This window comes from Limanda limanda, chromosome 9, assembly GCF_963576545.1.
Source record: "Limanda limanda chromosome 9, fLimLim1.1, whole genome shotgun sequence".
NCBI lineage: Eukaryota > Metazoa > Chordata > Actinopteri > Pleuronectiformes > Pleuronectidae > Limanda > Limanda limanda.
The window spans coordinates 28,372,859-28,396,221 of record NC_083644.1 but is presented as its reverse complement, the minus strand read 5'-3'; the positions used below and the strand labels follow the sequence as shown (position 1 = coordinate 28,396,221).

General features: G+C 39.4%; 1 protein-coding gene across 2 annotated transcripts; it reads right to left on the bottom strand.

The window, feature by feature from the left end:
* Positions 1-3,156: 3,156 nt before the first annotated feature.
* cherp (calcium homeostasis endoplasmic reticulum protein) lies at positions 3,157-22,014 on the bottom strand. Of its 2 annotated transcripts, XM_061077833.1 has the most exons (20): positions 21,865-22,014; positions 20,809-20,982; positions 16,513-16,551; positions 13,903-14,072; positions 11,451-11,588; positions 11,214-11,365; positions 10,530-10,641; positions 9,978-10,067; positions 9,211-9,421; positions 8,578-8,741; positions 7,799-8,053; positions 7,427-7,622; positions 7,080-7,345; positions 6,541-6,674; positions 5,951-6,037; positions 5,662-5,814; positions 4,986-5,099; positions 4,799-4,893; positions 4,475-4,660; positions 3,157-4,185 (listed from the first exon to the last, which is right to left on the bottom strand). In XM_061077833.1, exons 1-20 carry the CDS (start codon positions 21,887-21,889, stop codon positions 4,148-4,150), a joined length of 2,799 nt encoding a protein of 932 aa, XP_060933816.1. In that variant the 5' UTR covers positions 21,890-22,014; the 3' UTR covers positions 3,157-4,147. The 2 variants fall into 2 exon arrangements, with proteins under 2 accessions (XP_060933816.1, XP_060933818.1); XM_061077835.1 differs by lacking the exon at positions 16,513-16,551.
* Between the last annotated feature and the right edge of the window lie 1,349 nt (positions 22,015-23,363).

Here is a 23,363-nt window from a genome sequence, read left to right as displayed (position 1 = left end):
ATAATGAAAATTCTACAACATTTCTGCCAATAGTTCCCCCCGAAATTCTACATACTGGTCCTATGCTATTTTTTTATTAAATTGTTATGTCCCATCCGTACTGCACTGTGTGGGGTCTAACTGCACTCGGTGTTGTCTTGTTCTTCGATTGTGTACACAAAGTTTTTATGTTGAGCACTGAGTGGTGCCAAATCCTGAGATACTCCAAAGCCCGATCTATATAGAAAGGGATTAATTCACTAGTAAAGAGACACAGTATGTGTTTGTGTGTGTGTGTATTTAATGTTCGTTTTTTTTCTAAGCATCGGTCTTTCATTATCACTGTTGTTTCTGCAATGCTTTGATTCTAACAGTGTTATATATATATATGACACACTAATGGTTTCTCCTTCTCCCACGCTGCGTTTGTTTCTATTCCTTTTACAACATCGCCCTCCTTTGGCTGCACCCTGTGGCATTACTATGAGGAACTATGACTCCTCTGAACATTTGAATGCAACCTGTCTTCCACAAACACCAGACACAACAAAGATCCCTATACTATTGTTCACCCGGATGCCAGAGGTAGTGAAGTAGGGAATCTCAAACTTGTCACTGATAGGACCCTTACCTTCTTTGTCCTCTGCTTCCAAGCGGGGCAGGCCACAGTGGGCCCTCATCAGATATTCTTTACCGCTCTGAACTTCACCAGGACACAGTGGTGAAGTTCAAACAATATTGGTAATAAAAAAAAATGAATTGGTTCAGGACAGAAAGCTAAACTGAGCAATACACATTACTGTCGGTAGAAAAATTATCAAGGATTTGATAGACTAAACAATTTCAACGTTCTCTGTGACCAAGCTGATGCTGCCCACAGTCTTAAATTTAGGTGACTCAGCGTCAGGGATGTGTATCCCTAGATTGTTGGCTGACCTCCTCTTAAACTGACTAATGATCTGTTATATATTTGTCATTCAGCCATTATTTTTATGAATATCATTTATAAAGATCTCTTTTAATGCTCTATATGGTTGACCACTGACTTTATATAAATGTATCCACTTCTTCCCCCGGTACAAAAAGTAAACATAAATATTCCGGATAAGGGTGAGGACACTAATGACTTGTGAGATGCCGTCATTCACAGGTTGTGCCGTAGTGATCAGTGAGTGGGGCCACAGTATCCAAGTCCCCTCCTTACACCTGCCAAAACAATCTTGAGTCAGTCTAAGCTGTCAATGATTATATCTCAGCACATATTTATAGCATTAAATAACTCAATACAATCCCTTATCAGACACATGAACATTTGAGCTTAGTGTGATAACAATGACCTGACGTGACTAAAATCATCTCTGGGGAAATGTATTCGATGTGAAGAGGTTTTTATTCTTCTTCTTCATTGAGTTAGGGTTGATGAAGTTTGCTCCCGCAAGCCACCAGGGGGCGGTGGAGACAGCTTGGCATCACTGTTGGGAGCTGTCAGGTCTTCCATCTTTATGAACAGTCATGAGTTTGACCCCCTGAAGAGAAGATCTGAGGTAATTTATTGAGTATGCAGTGTGGGTGTTTCTCAAGGACTGACTTGATCCAGTCATCATGTTGAATAGTGCAACTTGCTACTGAACTATTTGAAATCACTTATCAATGAAAATATGCAAATTCAGATGTCTGACACCAGCATGAGAACAACTAAGTTCTGAGTTCAGCTTTGTCGTCTGCCAACTAAAACCTGAATAATAACAGATTCAGCTTAAGACTCGCTTAGGTTTTTTTGTGAATAGAGATCATCAGCATACAAAAGCTACATTCTGCTTTGTAAAGTGCCTTGAGATAATGTATGTTATGTTTGGCGTTACACAAATAAAATTGAAACTGAGCTTGCTGCACTGTGTGGATGCACTGCAGTTGCTGACATACATGTGTCTTGAGAAGGTATAGCACATAAGCTCAAAGTCCCTGTCAGAAGAAATAGAAAAGATTGGCCTTTTCAAATCGGACAGACGGACACACTAGTGACAAAAAAAGACATCCTCCAGTTCCACTGACTTGCTCTTTCCTTCTGGAGTTAGAGGGCAGACAGAGAGGAGGATGAAGAGAAAGTGCTGCACAAGGATGCACTGTGTGAATGTGTGTGTGAATTGGTGAATGGAAACTGTACTGTAACGTGCTTTGAGTGGTCATCAAGACTAGAAAAGTGCTATATCAATACAGACCATTTAACATGACGTGACATACAGGATCTAATGAATGATTTCTGAATAAAACTATAGTGGTAAAAATGTGTGCTGAGTTCCTTATGTCTGGTGTTCTGTAGCGACTTTGTAAATTGAGGCAAATCCCAATCTGGGTTCTGTATCCATATCACCTTGGCTTGGTTTTGGAAGCTGGTCAACCACAGAGATGAAAGTCAAATCAAACTGAAACTATAAATGTTTAGATTGTGAGGGAAGCATGACACATATGATTTTGCTAACAGAATGATCCAGGACGCTGTCTCCTCTCAGAGGACCTTTCAAAAGTAGGGGAAAGGTTTTTGTATTTATCCACATAAAGAGGACTCCTCCATGGGCCAGGATTCCCTCTTCTCTCTTGTACTTTGAGATGAGCATGAAGTGCTCGATCTGTTTCTGTTAATGGATGATTGTTTGAGCTTTTACTTCTGTGATGTTCATTTTTAACTCTGGGTGCCTGTGTGCTTCCCTCCATCTTTATCTCGGTCGTTGGTGCCATTTTTTAATATTTATTAAAGATCACCCGCTACCTGCAGTGCATAGATAGCACAAGCCTTGGAAATTCGGACCAGTTCCTTATTTGGAAGTCCATCTTGTCAAGGGAAGACACTGACAGTGAGGTAAGTCACTGCATCTGCTGTGCCAGTGGGCTTTTGCATAGAAAGTTTGACACTTTAAACACAATTATGAGAACATATGGCAGAAATTTGGACTTGGGCACTAATATTTCATCATTTCGAAAGAAAAGATAATTCTATTGTTTTCTACAGCATACATAGAGGTGAACTTGGTCATTAGCAGTGCACATTTCGTAGACTCCAAAATGACTACGGAGTACTAATGGCATAAAAGATGAAGAATTCAATAATCTGATGCATGTCGAAAGAACTTTTCACTGAACACTGATATGCAATCAAAGCAAAGGTACATTTGGGAAACAGAGCTCTGTTTATTTAGGGTATGTTTATAGAGAAAATACAACGGATTTCGTATGTATTAGTTGGCTTTAATACAATAACTAAATGACAGACATGTGTATCTCTATGGAAGAAGACATAACATGAACAAATATCACACCAATCAGCAGTGAAAAGCCAACAAGAGCAACCAGACCTTGTTGAAATGTTTTCCCTCAAAAAGTTTGTTCACACACAATGCAGAAATTATGATTTATCAACCAATACAATCTTCAACACCCCACACAGTGAGCGGCTTTCATCAGGACTTTTCATTCAAAACAAAATACTTACTCAACACTACAGTTGAGTTGGCCATTTTAAATGTTTACGTAATTTTCGAAATTCTCTGTAAATAAAACCAAGAACTTCAATGGAAACACATTTTCCTGCTATGGGTGAACGAATCATTTAGTAACGCAAGATTGAGAGCGGTTTAAAACCCCAAATTAAAATAATTTTACATACTTGTAGCTGTTGACATGTGTGAATACATTACAACGGGTCCATGCCCTTTTAAAAGCATTTCACTTTTAGTATTCGCATTTTTTTTCAATGAGTTTCCCATTTATCTTTTGCAGTTATTAAACATTGAGTCACAGTCTCAATCCTCTGAGACACTTTTAGAGAAAAAAAAATCATATCCTAACATTTAGAGTGAAATATACATAGTATTAGACTCTAGTTCCAGTGTCCCTGCTGAGTTAAACATTTGTTAGTTAGTGATCACTGCTCCATCTGCAGTTTGGATGCTTTCTCCTATAGCCCAAGTTCTTAAACTAAGCAAAAAGACTTTGCACTTATTCACAAACCTCACAAGTGTGGTGGTACTTTGTATTGTCACTCTGGTTTCTGCAGTAGGAGAAGGGTTTTAGGACTGCTGACTAGAATCCTGGTCGGACATCTGAAAATCAGATCCCTGATGGGGGTGGCGATTGAGAAGATGAGGAGGTTGTTTGGTGCCATTTGATGGCATCACTCAGCTGGAGGGGCTTCCGGAGGTTCCCGGTTCACTGAATCATAAAAAATAAAAGGTGAGTTATATTTTTGTTTTATAATTTGAGTAATTTATGTCTCTAGTCATATTATTAATTTTTGCCTTTGACTTTAGTGTGAAGCACCGTTTTAACCTTGTTTAGATATGTGCTATACAAATAAAGTTATTATTATTATAATGATCTATTGTAATCCACAATCGAATCTAATATATGATGCAAGTTGAGTGAAAATATTGAAAATATTGTTTTTATTTTCAATATTCTTTAGAGCAGTAAAGAATAACACACAAGTCTTAGTCTGTACCTTCTTCTCGTGCCTTCATGCGGGCGACAAAGTTGTAGCTCTTGTTCCTGCGATAGTTCTCATAAGGGTCATCCAATGACACACCCACACCTTTGTACTGATCCCATTTATCCCTGATATCTCCTCCTTTGATGGGGTCCTGGATGCCCTGTTCTTTTGCCCCCAAACCACCTGAACCACTCCAGCCTATAGCCGACAGGACGACACAAGTGGTTCACAGACAGCACAATTTTATCTCATTAAAACATTTCGAATATTCTTAGTTGAAGACATGTATTTGCAGTTCAAATTATCAATTACATTTTATTTTAAAAAAGAGCTTACCCATTTTCATCAGCAGCTGATGGCCCTTGTTCTCCTCCCCAAGCCTGTTATCTGTTGGCAGTTTGGAGGGAGTACCACCAAGCACTGATGTGGAGCTGTAGAGAGCAGAGGAGGAGGTCATCTACACTTCAGTTAAGAATAAAGTAGTCCTGTATGAAAGCACGGATGTGCAGGAGGGTGGACTTACGGAGGAGAGGAGCTGCAGGATTTGGGGCCATGGCGTTTCTTGCCGGGTGAGCATGAACGGGATTTGGACCTGGAGTGAGAGCGACTCCGAGATGACCTGGATCTACTCCTGGACCTATAGAGAGTAAGGTTAAAGCTTAGTTCCTTAAGTTTGTAATGATGATGGAGTAGAAGAAAGTGTGTAGAGGAAAGCTGCCTTTTTGTAGCAGCACATTAACACAGTGGCTTTATCTATACATATTTATGTCACAGAGGAAAAACAGACTTGAAGTGTAACAAACAGGCCTTGGGTCAGAAATGAAACACCAACCCTTATATGGCTTGTGTAGACAGCCCTATTCATTTAAACCGAGGGATGTCTGTCACGCACACAGGAAATAGATAACTTTATAACACCTCCTGTCTGTGTAGATGCACTACTACACTCCCTATGAAAACACATGTCTTCCTGCTGACCTGAATTCAGAGTAAATAAAATAAAAAATAAATAAATAAACCCATAAACCATTTCAGCTTTGCTTTTTCCATGTCTGTAGAACAACTGCTTTCTTCCATCATACAATACAAATGGTTGGTCCACCAAACATATTGACAAGATTGCCATTTGTGTTTCGGAGTTCCTCAAGACTTGACAAATCCTATCCTGATACATGTTTGCATGATTTGTGTTTAAAGACCTGGATCGTGAGTAGGAGCGGGAGCGGCTGCGGGAGCGGGAACGAGATGAGCGGGATCGTGACCTTGATGACTTAGAAGAGCGAGAGCTGGAGTGAGACGAAGACCTTCCTCTGCTGTGAGAGCGACTCCTAGAACGACTGCCACCGCGAGCACTGGAAAGATTGAGACATACAGTGAGGGAGGGGGATTTAAAATGTACAAAATAAACATTTGGGTGAGTATCTCCATCGGCTTAATTTGCACCAGTGACATACTCCCCACAAACAATGAGGAGAAAGGGAGACTTACCTGTTGCGTTTCTCTTGTCCTTTTTTCCTCCTGGCTCTCATCTTGGCCCTAAAGAACTCATACAGGCCGTTCTGCTCCCAGCCTTCACTGGAGGAGGAACAAACCACAACCAGCTCAAATCTCTGTGACCTACAACCATTTCTATATCAGATACTAGCAGCTTTACACCGATGCTGTTTGTGGTAACTGCTTCTGCTGCTACAAAACTATTAGCAACTGATACTTGTCAAACCAGTTTGTCATTAAATCCTTTGACGTAGACATACAGCGGGTGGAAAGACAGCTACATTCTGACTGAGCATGGCCAATAAAAGTACTGACAGGGGGATTGGAAGGCCAGCATGGAAGTGTGAAGCTGGTTGGCCTTTCATGTGTAACCCACCACTGATCATCTCTGTAACACATGATATCAACTGTAGATGATTAATCTGACTTGCTAAAGATATCACAATTATTTCGTCTACACTTGTGAATGTTTTCAGCCGTACACAATAAAATGCCCAAATAACATAACAATAAATCTATTGTACATCGCTTCCATTCAGTCAGACAACAGCCACTAAAATGACTTAAATTAGGTGTGTATGTACCTGTTCCGAGGACGATCATGGGATGGAGGACTGTAGAAAGCTTCCACAGCAGCAAGCAGCCGATCACTAGGTGGCATGGGAGGGGGCAGTCGGATGTCCTTAGGGTCCAGAGGTTTATAATCACAGTCCTCAAGCTGAGCAGTTGACAGTAGAAGAGGGATCAGGAGACATGATGGTTTAGCTGCCATAGGTAAATAAGCCAATGAGCCAATTCTGAACTGTGCTGGAAGTGCATCATCTTTTGGGATATCATTTCATTCATTATTACAATCTATTTGGCAACTTTTGCTCCAGTATTAACTAGCAGTATCGTTCAGACTGTTTCGCAACTTATTTCAAAAGGTTTTTTGTAAACTTCTAAACAACTAAATGTTGTTCATTCTGTCAGCCACTATAGATGTTCTGCCTCAGTCTTTACCATTGTTTTTCTCTCCTCTTGCAGCAGTCAATTAGTCTGTCTTTGAGCTGAGAAGTTTAACTAGCTAAATTCTCAACACTTTTTATTGCTCTTGACTTCACATCAGAAGCAGGTGACTTACTTTAACCAGTGGAGCCATTAGACCAGCTGGTAGATCAAAGTAGGGTACATTCGGCACCAGACTTGGGTCATCTTGCACCGGAGTCTGCCGATGGCGAACGTGTGGAGAATGGCCATTGAAGCCGTGTGGGGGTGGGCCAAAATCTTGGTGCTGGCTTCCACCCCAGGGAGGATGTTCAGCCGCCATGCCTGGGGGAGGGAGCCTCTGATTGGGATGGTGGTGAGGAGGAGGAGGAGGAGGAGGAGGAGGAGGAGGGCCTGGGATGTCTGGCAAACAGGTGGATAATGTTCAAAACCAGGCATTTAAAAAAATTGCTGATATATATCACTTTGTGCCTCTGCACTCACCTCCAGGGAACTCTCCCTGAGCATAGTCAAAGCGGTGTGGGGTGTACGGTGGCCTGTCATAGTGGTGTCTGGGCGGGAAGTCATCCTGCATAAACCGTGGCGGGAAGCGTCCAAAATTGTGTGGAGGTGGAGGGGGCTGGTTGAAAGGAGGTGGCTGCTGGTGGGGAGGGAAGGGCCCTCTGAAATGGGGAGGTCTCTGTAAAAATTTGTTAGACAATACTGTTATTTGTGTAAAGGAACAAAGGGCATCCTTTGCATCCTTTGCAACTGATTCAACTTTAAAACAGGATGTAGTCTCAATTAATAAATATGAAAGATACAGTAAAAAACAATATAAGCAGCTAAAAGAATACATAGCAATGGAAGTAAAACCTGCATGCGTGGAGGAAATGGGGGCTCCCTCTGGCCCCAAGGGGGCTGGTCGGGCTGGTTCCCCCATGGTGGCTGCTGGTCATATGAGTTCCAGGATGGAGGGCCTGGTTCAGACCCACCTGGACCACTCCAGGGGCCTCCTTCTCTGGGTGGACCTCCGCTCCAGTTCCCTGGCTCCCTCTGTTCATTCCACATCCCCTCATGGCTGTTCCAGGGCGGGCAAGGAGGTGGGGGCTGGTTTGGGTCAAAAGGTGGCTGGGAAAGGGACATAAGTCAGGAATGTCATGATTATTGCCTGAGACCAGGGGCAGGACTGAACCCACCTCAGGGGGTTGAGCCTGCTATAAAATGGACGAAGCAGGAGGCAAGGCTGAGCTCTACTGTATGGTATGGGGTTGTGTAAATGCAAGAAGTGGGGCAGCAATCAGCACTGGAGACAACATTAAAGCTGCATCAGCCCCAAAGGAAAATGTATTGGCCAAAATATAGACAATACATTTTTTCTGAAACTCAGGATTAAAATAATGAGGGTGGTCTCTCCATTTTCACAACTAGACAGTTATGTTCATTACAATAAATATAAAGTTTGTATAGTTGGTTTGTTACTTAGTTTTAAGGTTGCTAGGCTAGCACGTACTGTCAGTTTTAAGAGTTAATCAGCCTTAAAAGAGTTTGGTTACTCCAGTTTACCATGCTGGAGTCTCTGAGGACTTCTGTAACATGGTCTGTTACGGCAGTAACTGAGATCTATAATGCACGATACACACATGGGTCTTTACCGGCTGGTTGGGGTTCCAGGGGCCAATGTGCTGGGGCTCAAACCATGCAGGCTTGTTGGGGGGGATGTCTGAGGGTCCACTGGGGTTGCTGGGGTCCTGTGGTCTGGAGGAGGCACCATCAAACTCTCCTGAAGGAGGACCTGACATGGCAGGCTTCACATCCCCTGCACACCACACACACCAAACCATTGAAAACAAACATACATGTACTTACCCAATATAAATGTCATGAACCTATAGAGAAAATGTAACCAATCTACTAACTCCAGAAATCAAATAAGGCATGGATGCTGTTAAGGGCTAAAGACAGTGCAGTGTTGATTTTGGTTCAATTTGGACAAATGACACATACAATATTATACATTTCTAGTAAACAGGCAAGCAGTGTTTATCAGCAATTCCGCATTGCAATGAAAGCATTAACAACTGATTCTCCTATTCTGGGTTCTGCATAGTTTACTTGTCGTGGCTCAATTACTGCAGGTCACTTACAGTTTGAGAAAGAAAGCTGACACAAGCAAACAGCCCATTCCAAACAGAAGTGTTTAGAACTGACACTGCACTTGTAAATAATAAATCTGGCTGAATGTGTCAGGCTGTGCCTCTGGTTGTGTTCATTAAGCATCTTCTCACCAGGTTGTGTGGTCATAGGTGGGGCCTTTTCAGGCTCAGTGGGGGTAGCTAGCTGTGCTACAGGAGTAGGCTGTGGTTGCTGCGGTTGCTGGTGCTGCTGCTTCAAGGTTGCAACAAACTCTTCATGCTGCGTTTTCAAAGCCTGGATCTGCTGCTGAAAGGCCAGCTGGATGGGCTGCACCGCTGCAGCATACTCTGTTATCAGAGAAGCCTGACAGAGAGAGAAACGGATGATGTGAGGCTATCACAGTGTTATCAGTGAATATAAATCACTAAGAACCTTCCAAAAAGTACACACTAAGACTGGTGTGACCAGCACAATATTGGTGAAAACAGATAGCGGTCCAAAGCAGGTACGGCTCGCACCATGTCGAAGATAGACTGAATAAATGATTACTAAAAGCTTTACAAAATGAGTAAGTGGACATGAGCTCCTGTCTGCCCCTCTAGAAGCACCAGCAGGTGAAACAGAGTGAGAATGCCTGAGGCCTTTGGGTGATTTTACTTTAAAAGTTTATCTGCACCAAAGTGCAAAATGAAAAAAAAATGTGAATATGCTGTCAATAGATAGCATCTTACACAGCTCCAGCTCATCAATTATTTGGAACAACAATTCATTAGGTTAAACTGATTACACATCATATTAGTAAGAATCTAACCTAATTTTTAGCATCACATTTTACATAAAAAATGTAGTGAGCGAGGTGCACTTATGGATGATTTTAGAAAAGGCACCAAAGTAAAGCCATGAGTCTTATTCCACTCACCTGATACTGGCCAAGGCCCAGTGCTGGATTCTGGAGCTGCTGAATGGTTTCATCATCAAAGTAGCTATTCTTCTCCCACAGCTGCAGCAACTGGCGAGAAGCAAGTGAATGGGAAGAACCAGAAAAACATGGCTTTAGAATGAGAGATAATCGTTTGAACAAAACAGGGGTACAGATCTTATAGCTCTCCAGTTCAGTGAACCAGCCACAAAATGAACAGATAAACTAAGCACTGACTCTTAAACTATTAAACTTTAGCATTGTATATTTATATACACTGTCCTACTAACATTCAACGACATTCTTGTTATACTTTATACCACTACCCCCTTAACTGACAATGAGTCATCGTCAACCTGAACTGACTACAATTAAGAAATTTGTTTTAAGTTGATTTTAATATGTATTATTTTTTCTGTAATATGTATTTATGTTTCTGGGTTGTGTGGATGTGGTTAGCGTTCCATGATATTTATATTGCCGTCAGGATTAAAATACTTGTGTCATCCAGAGTTTTAAAGATGTTGAAAACAGACACAATATCCAGTTTACCCGAGTGATCTTCTGCTGCTTCTCTTCTTCCACTGCCAGGAAGCTGGTGCAGTAGATGGGAACAACAACTTTCTGCAGTGCTGCCAACAAATCCTTCTGCTGCTTCCTCTGGCTGGAAGGACAGATTAAAACACATCACGTTACTACTCATAAAATCATCCTATATAATACTTTTTTCTTTAATGCCCAAATAAGAGTTTTAGTTGTTCCATTTCTCAGTCATCTTTGATAAATTTAAAATAATGTAAAACAGATTATGTAGACCATATTTGCTTTTTATCTGATTTTAAAAATTCACAGATTAAAGATGTTGCGGCTTCATTTTTTCAAGTTAGACCATTTCCACATTGATACATTCTGAATAGAGGAATCATTGTGTAAATGTTATTTTACATATTAAACACCAGCAGTTCCATTCGCATATTATAAAGGTAAAATACATATTCCACTTATAGGAATCATATCAAAAATATTTTAACAGATATTAGTTAATTAATCAGCAGTGGATACTTTAGAGACATTAGGTGTTTTTTATATTTCTTGTCCTATCCATTTACGTCTCATATTTAGACAACCTTTTAGTGCAGGTCAAATAATGGCTATATAACACTCCCAAGCATATTATTCTGATGTATATGGAAAGTAAACCACATGTTTTTTTTGTATGTATTTTGGTGTTTGTACCAGTGATGGAGAACGTCATTGGTTAAGTAGATGAGATGTAGACGGAGCTCAAAATGTGCCCCATCAGCAATGATGCGGTTACTGAGATGCGATGTCATCAGTTCACAGTGCTGTGGAGTCTTGGCGTTGTTGAACATCCAGTTCTTACCAGCCTGGGAAAAATACAAAACACATGAGTAGGACATAACATCTTTCCTATCTAATAAACAAATTGTGAAATATTTATTGCAGGCTTACAGAGATAGCATCTTTGGTGCAGGTGTCTATGATGGGCTGCAACAAGTTGTCAAACTCTGTGATGTCCAACTGAGACTCCAGCAGCAGTTTTTGGGTTTGCTGCTCCATAGCCAGAGCAATGGCTGCAGTCACTTGCTCCTGCATTGTGAGAGGCAGATACAAAAACATTTAAAAATACTTTAACCTTCCTTCTTTAGCCTGCACCTGTTCTCATGATGTTTCCAACACTATAACAGGAGGAAGACAAAACAGAAAAAGATGACAAACAAGGAACCTGTTTATAGAGATTAATAAAAGAGACTTCAAAAGTGAGGATTCTTATTGAGAGAAGAACATTAAATAAAGTTGGTAATTTTTATTGCTGTATAATTTATCAGATTAATCACAGGATAGCTGTGATAAATGCACCATTTCTAAATGCCTGAAAAATTCACATTTTCTCTGTATATTGTTGTGGAAACGGAAAGATGAATGACAGAAGGCGGATATATACATATAAAGTTTGTTTTTTGGATTGATGACAGGTCCAAATGCACGGATGGCTGAATACAGCTTTTCTTTTCTTTTTTAAATCAAACAAACACACTTTTAAATGTGAATGTGAAATCTGAATCTGAACCCATCAGTAGAAGCAGTGTTGAGCCATTTCACACTTAAAAAGAACGAGTGCCAAGATCAGTTCCTGCAGATGAAAATGAACTAGTTCACGTTCATAGTTCATTTCTTATTGGGATGTTTTAGGTTACATACGTACGGTCATGTGTTTGGTTATGAATCAATGGTGTCGGATCATGTCTGCGAGTCGCTCAGCTCATTTTAACACTGAGTCCTGATTGTGAGCGTCACGTCTCGTGTTGTACTGAGCACAACATGTTGACATGTCATTTTCATGATGTTTAAATGCAGCCTCATAAATGTGTTAATTAGTTAAAGTGAGAGCAGAGTGGAGGAGGACACAGAAACTCCAGCTCTGTAAATATATATACAAGTATATATATTTCTCTTTTTTCTATATGTGCGTCTGCTCGTACCTGTAGCTTTTCGCATGATCACATTTATTTATTTATTAATCTATGGTGTCGGATTGGTCACTTTAACAATGATGTCTTGGCTGTGCACATCACAGTACGTCTTGAATGTTGGACTTTTTTTCAATGGCTTTAAATATGCATCTTGTAAACTTTAGTTAAATTAAGTAAATTTCAAGTCCTGTATGTGTCCTAATAACTTGTGGTAGGGGAGTGAGGAGGGTGGACATGCAGCAGTGTAATACAGCACGGTACAAAATGGACATAGTGGAAAACAAGTTTTTTTTTGTATAACCAATTTAACTGACATGAGCAAGATTAAGTTGGTAAGAGGTTATAAAGGTGTCTGTTTCAATACATTTGCTTATTTGCCTAGCCCTAATAAATATATATATTTATATAAATTGTGGTTCAATTCCAGTCAATGTTATGTGCACTAAATAATATTGTACAATATTTTGAGGCACTTTCCTGGGGTTACGTAATTACAAATGTGCTAATGTAGGACGACCATGTAGGGGAAGCAAAATAAGTATAAAACCCTTGGTTTATGCAGTTAGATTTGCATTCACCAACTGCTTGAAAACACTGCGTTACTTCAACCTAAGGAACATAACCAAGAAAGAAAACTACTCTATAGCCTCTTTTTCACTAGTCAAAAACCCCACTAACACTCTTGTTTGCAATGGAATTGATCACTATCACCATTCACTCATGGGCCAAATTACTCTTTACTAGACACTGGTTATATACGGCTCAGACTCCTATCGGCACAGATATCAAGACAATAGCGGGTTGACAGAGCTGTCGGTGCACTCCCGATGTTGAACATGACGCACCAGGGGAACAAAAACTGAGAGGCAAACTCTTGTATTGGCAATGGAAAAGAAGTCAGCCACCTTTTCTAGCAGGTTTACCTCTATTTAAAAATCCCATGTATACCTGCTAATTTTGGTGTAAAAGCTATAAAAAAGGCCACAGGCCCCCAAGATCGGACAGCTATGCAGCAAGCAATCCTCTCTGAATTCCTTTTAAGTGTGTCAAACTTTGGTATCCAACTGTTTTTTTCAAAGTGCCATTGGCGTTTCCTCAGCAATGTATAATTACAGATTGTGCGTGTCTAAATCAGGTCATAAACCAAAGCTCTAGTTGGCTAGATAAAGAAGGCAGTCGATGGAGATGTATGATTAGAACCCTGCACTCTTTACCTTCAATGTGAGGGCCTGGATGTCATATTATAGATTTTCATTTCATTTTCACATGACTCTTCATGACACATGCACTTTTACACATCACGAAAGGAAATCCAAGAAAGGGCATATTTCTTTAGAGGAGAAACAATAATAAGCCAACTAATAGGATAAGTAAATAATTCCTGAGGTGTCCTCTTTGCCAGGTGCATTAGTTTCTTCCTTGCTCTGTACCTGTCTGAGCGTGTGCAGATGCTGCTCCTGCTGCTGCAGATTCCACTGACTCTGCTGGATTAGCTCATCGATAGCCGGTACAGCAGGTTGAAGGATAGGAGGAGGAGCAATCATCGCCATCGGTTGTGGAAGGATATCAGCCACCTCTTTGGCACCTGGGTTGTACAAATCTGCAAAAACAACAGCAGGAAAACAGCAGGCAATGAGATGCAGAGTCCAGATAATGTGTTGTTTGTTTACACTCAACTATATCAAATCATACTACCCTGTTCAGGTCAAATTATATATATATATCAGCGTTACAGTTTTCTCCATTTGTTTGGCTATTTTCACGAAACAGAAATGACATTCTCAAAACAACACGTGCAACCCTCCAAACCACTAGGCACTTATACACAACAGATTGGAATATCTCATTCCTTTCATCAAATTGCAATTGTATTAGCACATCCTTGCACATGACAAGTACAATTGCCTACAGTTTGCACAAATTTCAAATGATTTAGCACACCTTTGCAAACGGTTAGGTACAATTGCCTTCAGTTAGCCCAATTGCCAATTGAATATATCTTACTGGTCTAAACTGCCTGTTGCTTCTCAGTCAAGTGTCCTCTATCATCCAAACATTCCGCAGGGAAAACAGGTATGTGGTCAGTCAACTATGGAATTATTGATGGTAGAGTTAACTGTAGTATTCAAATTTATTGAACTAAAGTCAAAGTAAAACAACTAAATACAAATGGTAATAGTATCTATTTGTGAATTCTAATGTCTAGGATTGGACGACAACCTGGTGCGGGTGGCAGAAGAGCAATTTTCAACCAACAGTAAGAACAAGAAATCTGCAATATTGTAGTGGCGAACAATGCTATCACACTGAGAGAAATCCGGACCACAATCCTAGAGGACAATGCTGGCATCTTCCAGAACGTAAACGCTGTCAGCATCTTGACAATTGACAGGATTCTGTCTAACCATCAGATGAGTTTAAAGCAACTGTACAGCGTAACATTTGAAAGGAACTCTGAGAGAACCAAGGAGCTGCGCTACCAGTATGTACAGGTGAGGCAGTGGTGCGCAGCTTTGCTTTACTTTCTTACTGTGTGTGTTGTTAGTGTGGCTATACCTAATTTTAGTTTTGATGTGCTTATTGTTTGACAGTATATTGTGCTGTACACATTTTGTTACTGCAACCACAATGTATGGCAATTACTGTAACAATTTCCATGGCAGTATGAGTGCAATAAAGTATTTTATGTGAAACCTTGAATTAATCTGTTTTCTGTTTGATACACATAGTATTCTGGAAATAAAACATCTACTGTAACCATTCAGTGTCAAAGGACTGAGCCAAGATTGAAATGTGCACATGAGGGATATTTCTATGGTCCACTGCCATACTGACAAAACATCTAAACATTTTGACCTGTAGTGTTTACACAATGCCAAAGGGACTTTTCATTTTGGGGGCACTGACTATTTGTTTGAGAAATGATTTAGTTTAACTTTTGACTGATGAGTTGTCTGTTTTGGGAGTGATATGACCTTTTGCAGGTGTGCCATGGAGTTTTGCTGAACCATCTAGGTTATTTTGGCAAATGTATTTAAAGCTTTGAGAATGTCCTTTTTTTCCCGAGAGATGAGCCACAGCAAGAAGGAACTTTTCATTTTGGGGGCACTGACTATTTATATGAGAAAATGATTTGGTTTTGAAGCTTGAGTTAACTGTTTTGGGTGAGATATGACCTTTTGAAGGTGATCTATTTAGTTGTGCTGAACCATATAGGCTATTTTGCCAATTGCACTTAGAGCTCTGAGAATGTAATTTCTGTTTCGTGAAATGAGCCAAAGCAATGGAGAAAAACTGTAATACAGCAAGAAATAAAACATCCCAGAAAAAAAGCAAAAGAGTGAACAAGTTTAAAAGGCATGCAACCAGCATTCACATGACCCATGTCATTATCTGTAACCCAGTGGCTGCAGAACCAACTCCTGTTTATAGGAAACATGTTGGCATCTGCAAAACCCAAAAATCACAAGCGCAACAGTAACTCAAGTAACTCAACTTAAAGCACACTACACGATGAGATGGGATTACTTTTCCAAAGAACAGAAATATTTTACAACCAACTAAAGAGTTGAATCATATTGAACAAAGCTCTGAGTCATTAAAAAGCTATTACAATTTAACATATATATCCCAGATAATAATTACTGATCAAACACTTAGTCCACATATATAAAATAATTAACTATGACAGAGTGTTAGTTTGACAGCATTGTGACATGGCAGTAAAAGTGTAGTCAACAGGCTCCACCCTCTTATGTCTGTCAGCACCCTGAAACCCTCAGATGGAGGAATAAGCTCCAACAAGAGCAAGAAGATATGTTTGCATTATCTTCAGTCAAACTGCTAAACAACTGTGGAAAACAAAGAGTATCTATCAATATCAAAATGCCAACATTAAAAATGCAACAGAAATCCAACTAATAAAAGCTCTCAAGCACAGGTGTGATAATGTCCAGCAAAAAAAGTGCAAAATTCAAAATGTAATTTTCCAACTGGAAATCTTTTGAATTGATCTGACAAATCTGGCTCCAAATAAATACCTTCAGATTTATATTCCTCTCCATCGTGGGTAGAGGGATCTAAGTGGAGAAAAGCAAACTTTAATGCATTTTAGTGGTACTCGATCTGAAAGAAGAACTCCATGCAAACCTGCCCAGCACTGGGCTTTTATTACCACATGACATGACCATCATTTAATGACTTAAGCCTCACTGTGGGTGCTGTGAGAGAACCTCTCTACCTCTACAGAAGCAACCAGTAGCATGTAAACGACGATGAGTTAAAACTATGAGTAAATACAAATACATTTTAAGTACCGGCAGATACAGCGGGAACTTTTCTGTTGGATCGAGCCAATAAAAGCCATGTGTGCTTGATTCTCTTGTTTTTTTGGGATGAGATCCGGTACAATGTGATGCTTATTTCTATCCACACAAGGGCTGACTCATGGTCTGTCCGAATGAAAGTTGTACTGTTTGACCACATCGGACATCAAAACCTGAGCTGGAGTGAAAGGCTCGCTAAGAGAGTGGAGATGTGATACTAGGTCTGGATGAAAAGTAAATAAATAGAATTTCTTACAATTACAATCATGATCTTCAAATCCGGAGACTGACTTTTGCATGTGTACCCGTTCTCAGTAAACTTTCAAATAGCTGCACTAAATGTTGCATGTATTTAGGTGGATCAGTAAGCTTTGACGAATCAGTTATCACAATGTGCACAAAAGGCTTACGTCACGTTCACTAATGTTGATGACAGCTACCTGTATGAGCCACCTAGATTCACAACATAAACTCAAACTGTGACATGAAAAATAAAAGTGTTTGTGGATCAAACATAGTTCACAGTGACTCAGGATCAGCTGACTATCGATCCACGTCTATGAGAAACAGACTCAAGACCACAGATTTTAACTGGAGATGGGATGTGAGCTCATAAAGGGTCCATTTAAACAAACATTATCCACATCAATATGTTTACATCCATCCAGGCAAGTGTTTAAGCTTCGTAACATAAATCATTTCCGTCCATACTCACACATCAGAGAACACATATTACATGACCATTCACATACACTGGGCCGGTGCATTAAATCTCACTAGGGTTTCAAAATTCCGGGAATATTCAAAGTTGGAAACTTTCCATGGGAATTAACGGGAATATACGGGAATTAACGGGAATAAACGGGAATATACGGGAATTAAAGGGAATAAACTGGAAATGTTGTGGGTAATTTATACTAACTGTATTTACCTTGTCATATACAGACATAAATATAAACATTTTGTTTTGTCATAGGCTGATTTGAGCCCTGAGGAAACTTTGGGCACATCTTTGTGTAATTCTTAACATAGGTCTTTGCACAGTATTTGCAAATGAACACAGCCTTTCCTTCTACATTGGATGGGGTGAAATGCCTCCACACATGAGATAGTGCACGTGGCATTGTTCTGTAGAATAAGATGAGAAAAAAGTTCCTAAAAAAACACTAATGCAATGCTAGAGATATAAATAGTTAGCCAAACAATTGGAATCGTCTGTACTCATATTTTACAATTGATGGATAAATGAATGGAAATAGGCTAGATGAACAGTTGAAAAATCCTCAATCAGCATTCTAATATATTTTCCCCAGTAATATCATTGAAACTTACCTGACTAGTCCTGCACTCTACAGCAGGCCTCAATCAGCCCTGCTGTAGTTTGCAGGATGCTGAGAATTATCTGTGCATGTGATGGAAGAATGCACAGCGGAGGGTTGAAACTCAACGTGCAGCTTGTGCTGCATTCCATACATCTTTAAAATAGAGTTGATGTTTTTATTGCTCAGCATTTAATTTGCTTAGTTTTTTTTTTTTCAAAATTCCCAAAATTCCCGAGCTAAACTTCCCATGGAAACTTTCGGCCCCTTTGCAACCCTAAATCTCACACTTGAATATTTACACTTTTAACTGGCTCATGTAATGTGATGTATAGTTCAACTCTGTAAATTTAATAAAAGGAATTTATTGGCAAAAATTGAATAAACATCCTAATGATTGTTTTAATGGCTGTGTATTCATCTAAATGGTACAAATTGAGGCGGTGGACTAGTGGCAGAAAATTTGGACTATGGGCAGAAAATTGGGACGACATCAGACTGGAAGGCCTCTGGTTCGACTCCACGGATTAAGAACAAAAACATACCTGGACAGAGTAACAACAACAAAAAGAACCTGGATGGACAACACTTGGATCTGTTCAAAAGTCCAAGAGGACTCTCCCTGCCCCACTGTCTAGTGCCCCTGAGCAAGGCACCTTACTCCCCCAACATCTGCTCCGCGGGCGCCGTACATGGCTGCCCACTGCTCTGTGTGTCCTGCTGTGTTCACCAGATGGGTTAAAAGCAGAGGACAAATTTCCCTCATCTGCATGAGTGTGTCTGTGCATGTGTGTGGATTAATACATGTATCTTGTAATTTTTGTTTTATTTACACTAGAATGGGCCCTTTATATTTAAATACCTTATATTTACATCTGGAGCGAGTCCTCTCTACAGAGGCCGCCATCTTTTTTACAGTCGTTTTAAGGGGCAAAAAACTAAACGCCTTTTAAATTTTTATGACAACTGAAGGCTACCACATTGGGTGAGGTGTAATCAGCTGCAGCATGCAACTTCACCACTAGGTATAACTCAATTCTTAACACTGAAACTTATTTAAGAAATTGCATTGTTAACTTACATATTCAGTAAATATATTTGATGAGACATTAGTGGCATCTACTGGCATCTGCTCATTCTTATAGTTGGAATGACTTGGTTAAGAAGATACGTTGTGTGTTTTAAAGCTTGTATAAGAACTTATATATTTATATTTCTCTGCTTCTGCTCTTCGCACAAGGAAACACTATTTTTCAGATGTTCACTTCTCAGATACAGTAAGTTCTCTTGAGTACCAGGTACATTCAGCTCTGTTCTGCTTGTGTCTATCATGACATGTGCATGCAGACACATCACATTCAGTGCAGATAATGCACGATACAAACGAACAGTTAATATATGAAATGTTGAAGGAAATACCCCATTAACTGGTTTTACTTTCCTGTGAATATTAATTTATCTCGATTCCATGTGATTTGGTACCCTGTGTTAACCCTATTTTGAAAACTGGAAGTAGTAAAAACAATTTAGTTTCAAGATATCTTTCTATATTGACTTAGGAAAAAGGGCCCCTCCTTCATGATCTACTGTATGTCGGGTTATATCTGATTATCTGATGATCTATTTCAATTCATCCACATAATTAATCAAACTGATTCATAAACAATACTAAAATCTGTTATTTCCATTCAACTTAAGGAGTGAAGGTGGCCTATGAGGTGGAAGGAGATACATTTCTATAAGCTGTTAATCAAACAGCAGTAGGTCTGACTGTGATATACTTGATTTAGCTTGAAATTTATGTTTGAGCTGTACTCTACTGTTTTTAATTAAAGAACTTCAGGTGCTGGCATTTACAGGTACATTTTCAAATTGGATTCAGTCATGAAAAACCCTGTGTAATATCACAGGGTTTATCATTTTGTCTGCTTTGTTTGCGATATGGTTATAACATGTGGTAGTACATATATTTGCGTGCCTCAGTGAATGGACCCAGACATATTCAAGGGCACAAAAATGTTAACAGCAGACATATTTATATCCTGTTGCAGTATAGATGGTATGTATACATTTGATTAGAACCAAGAACTGTGTCTAAATGAAATTCACTATGTAACTGACCCTTTTCTGATTTGAATAATGACAAATTTGATCAAAGAATAATGTTGAGCTTCATGTTGATTTGCTTTGAAAACAAGATCAATAAGCAAGAGGCAGTTGTAATCACACTGCGCTCTACTGTAAGACACATTTAACATGTCAGGAGTCATTAGCAGCTCCCGTCTGCTATAAGTAAGCATACTGAGGGAAGTAAGTGTGAGATAGTACAGTATTTGCTTGACAGGGACACTACTCAGTCAGGCTTTGGATATAAACACAAAAGAAAAATCCCCTCCCAGAAAACTAACTATCACTATTATGCATGAGTGTTCAATCAACAGTTTCTCTCATAAACAGGAAATAATACTGCACTGTTTATCGCTATAAGGGTGTTCGAATGGGGTTTCATCTCTTGATTATGTTAAGCTCCATGAGAACTTAATTTCTTTTATTATTTTTCATTCTTTTCCCCAAGGTGTATGTTGTACTGAAGAAGTGCTACTATATTCCTAATGAGTTTAACATTCCACCATAACACAACTATGTATATACAAATAGTCATTTTTGGTAGGCTGTCCTATTAACTACATACGCTGTTGTTGTTCCATGGCAAGCTTGCATCTGTAGTAGCTGAAGTACTCTCCACCAAAGAGGAATGAGAATTTTGGGTTGTCTTTCTGTTTCTCCATCGTCATCTTTTCAAACTCTGGCCCATTGCGAGCTACAAACTGGGCTAGTTTGTCAATCACATTCCTCAGCTCTTGATCTGAAACAGAAAAACATATGGTCAGAGCTGGGACAGCCGATCTGTCAAAAAGTGATGAGCAAATAATGAAAGAGAGAACGATTAATGTTGAGACATACTCAAAGCTTTAATTGTAGTGATAGTTTAAGTTCAATTTTCTGACATAATTATTCAACGTCTATTTTACCGTCTGTGCTTGGATTAGGAAACGCCATTTAATCTGGTAAGCAGAGTTCTTTATTCCTTCTGAATTGAGCAGATACCAATCAAAAGACCGTTACCAGGGTATTTCTCATTTTCATTTCTCAAGTGGGAAAAAACAGGAGATGATTTTAATCATCATTGTTTTCTTTTAATCTCGAGGGCCCACATACTACTATTACTACATACACACTAGTATCAACTATGTACAGCCATCTTACTTCTTGTGTTGTTTAAATTCATCCTAATCCATATTCGGCACCGGAAACCGCTGTTTAAACACATTACACTGACTGCTGGATATATGAATTGAGTGCCATACGTAAATAAGACCCATCTTTAAGTGAGTTACATGACTCAAGTTGCCAACCTATATGATTTATCGATAGTTTCATAAGCGCACTACATTAGAAAATCAAACAGTAAAGAAGAGAATTCACAACATATCTTTGGCCGTCAGTTTAACCAGAAAAATCAACATAAGCACCAACATGTTAGCCAGCCGTTACTGTTTTATTCTCATATTACAGTTCAAAGTGTTGGAGGGCACAGGTGAACACAAGAACCTGTTTGAGATAGACAGTGAGCCACTGGTCTTACTAGAGTTAGCTGAAATGCTAAATGAAGCGGTTAGCTGTGTTGGTAACATGGTTGCTAGCTAACGCTCAATGGAAAGCACACCGCTGCACCGTGACCGCTCACCTTCGGGGGCAGTGGGGATGTCCATGATTGACTCGTGTTCCTGCGAACCCGCCGGACATAAATGTTCGGCCCCGATACCAGTCAGCAAGTTCTGTGTTTGGACAAATGCTCTGTAAAATGTTCAGGAAAAAACACACTTGAATTAGCACTATGACGTACACCGGAAGAGTTAATATATACAGAAAAAGCGCTACGAAAAAAGCGATGTAAGCCGCCCACAGCGCCACATGCGGTCAGGCGGAGGTTATATGTTTTGTTATACTCTCCAGATCAAATAAATATTAAGTCCTTGTACAGAATGGTCTGTTAACATTTTTAAATCACACCCTGCACTAGGGTTGCGAGCAGTACTGTGCAGGGCCGAGTTTTTGCGATAATCGGGCAGTTGATACAATACAGTCTATGGTTGATACACAACATGGGTGAAAAGTGACCTGGCTCAGTTTTTATTTTCTGTATCTTTGCAGTGAATGGATTGCATCATTCAGTTATTTTAGGTATTCCCCAATAAACTTAACTTACAAATCCTTGTTTTAATTTTTCCTTTGTTACATTTTGAATAAAAATCATTTTTCATCAGTACCTTTCTAATGCACAACATGGGTCACAAATGACCCAAGTTCATTTCCTTTGTTATTTCATTCATTGGTTTCTTTGCGAAATATATATATTAAAAAAAAGTATTCATCAATATCTTGTTTTTGATTACCACAAACACTTATTTTCCTGTTTTCTTTCTTTTATTTTGTTATTTTGTATTTCTACATCACTTTAACACACATGGGTCAAAAATGACCCATACAGTATGTTTTCACTCGGGAACACCTACAATTCATTTAGCTAGCTAGCGTCTTTTCTGGCTAGCTAACCTTAGTTATGGTTATCAACAAAATAAGATAAGATAATAAGATAAATAATATTAATTTTTATCCCAGTTTGGAAATTATTGTATCACAACAGCATGACAAGAGCAAAATATTTCACACAGAGCAAAGCAAAAAAGGCTAGATATAAAAGACGACAAAAGAGACAAGCATGCAAAATTGCATTATTTGTTTGAAACATGACCAAAATAAATAAATATGACTGTTAGATGTGATGTATCCACCCTAGACCCAGAGGTTTTAGTCAATTACAGACCAATATCTAATCTCCCCTTCCTGTCTAAAATCTCAGAAAAAGTTGTAGCCAATCAGCTGTGTGAGTTTCTCCAGGAAAATAAAATATGTGAAGACTTCAGTCTGAGTTTAGAGCTAATTATAGCACAGAGACAGCCTTGGCAAAAGTCACTAATGACCTTCTTATAGCTTCAGTTCAGGGACTTGTGTCTGTCCTCGTTCTGTTAGATCTCAGTGCAGCATTCGACACAATTGACCATCACATTTTATTACACTGACTAGAACCGTTAATTAGCATTAAAGGAACCACCCTAAACTGGTTTAAATCTTCATTTACTGGTCGCTTTCAATTCGTGCAAATTAATGATGAGTCATCTGTGC

Coding starts and splice junctions, on each gene's coding strand:
- cherp (XM_061077833.1), bottom strand. CDS start 21,889: ATGGACATCCCCACTGCCCCCGAAG. Junction 14,073..16,512: donor AGAGGAATATAAATCTGAAG/GTATTTATTTGG, acceptor TTGTTTTTGCAG/ATTTGTACAACCCAGGTGCC. Junction 9,422..9,977: donor TGGGCCTTGGCCAGTATCAG/GTGAGTGGAATA, acceptor TCTCTCTGTCAG/GCTTCTCTGATAACAGAGTA.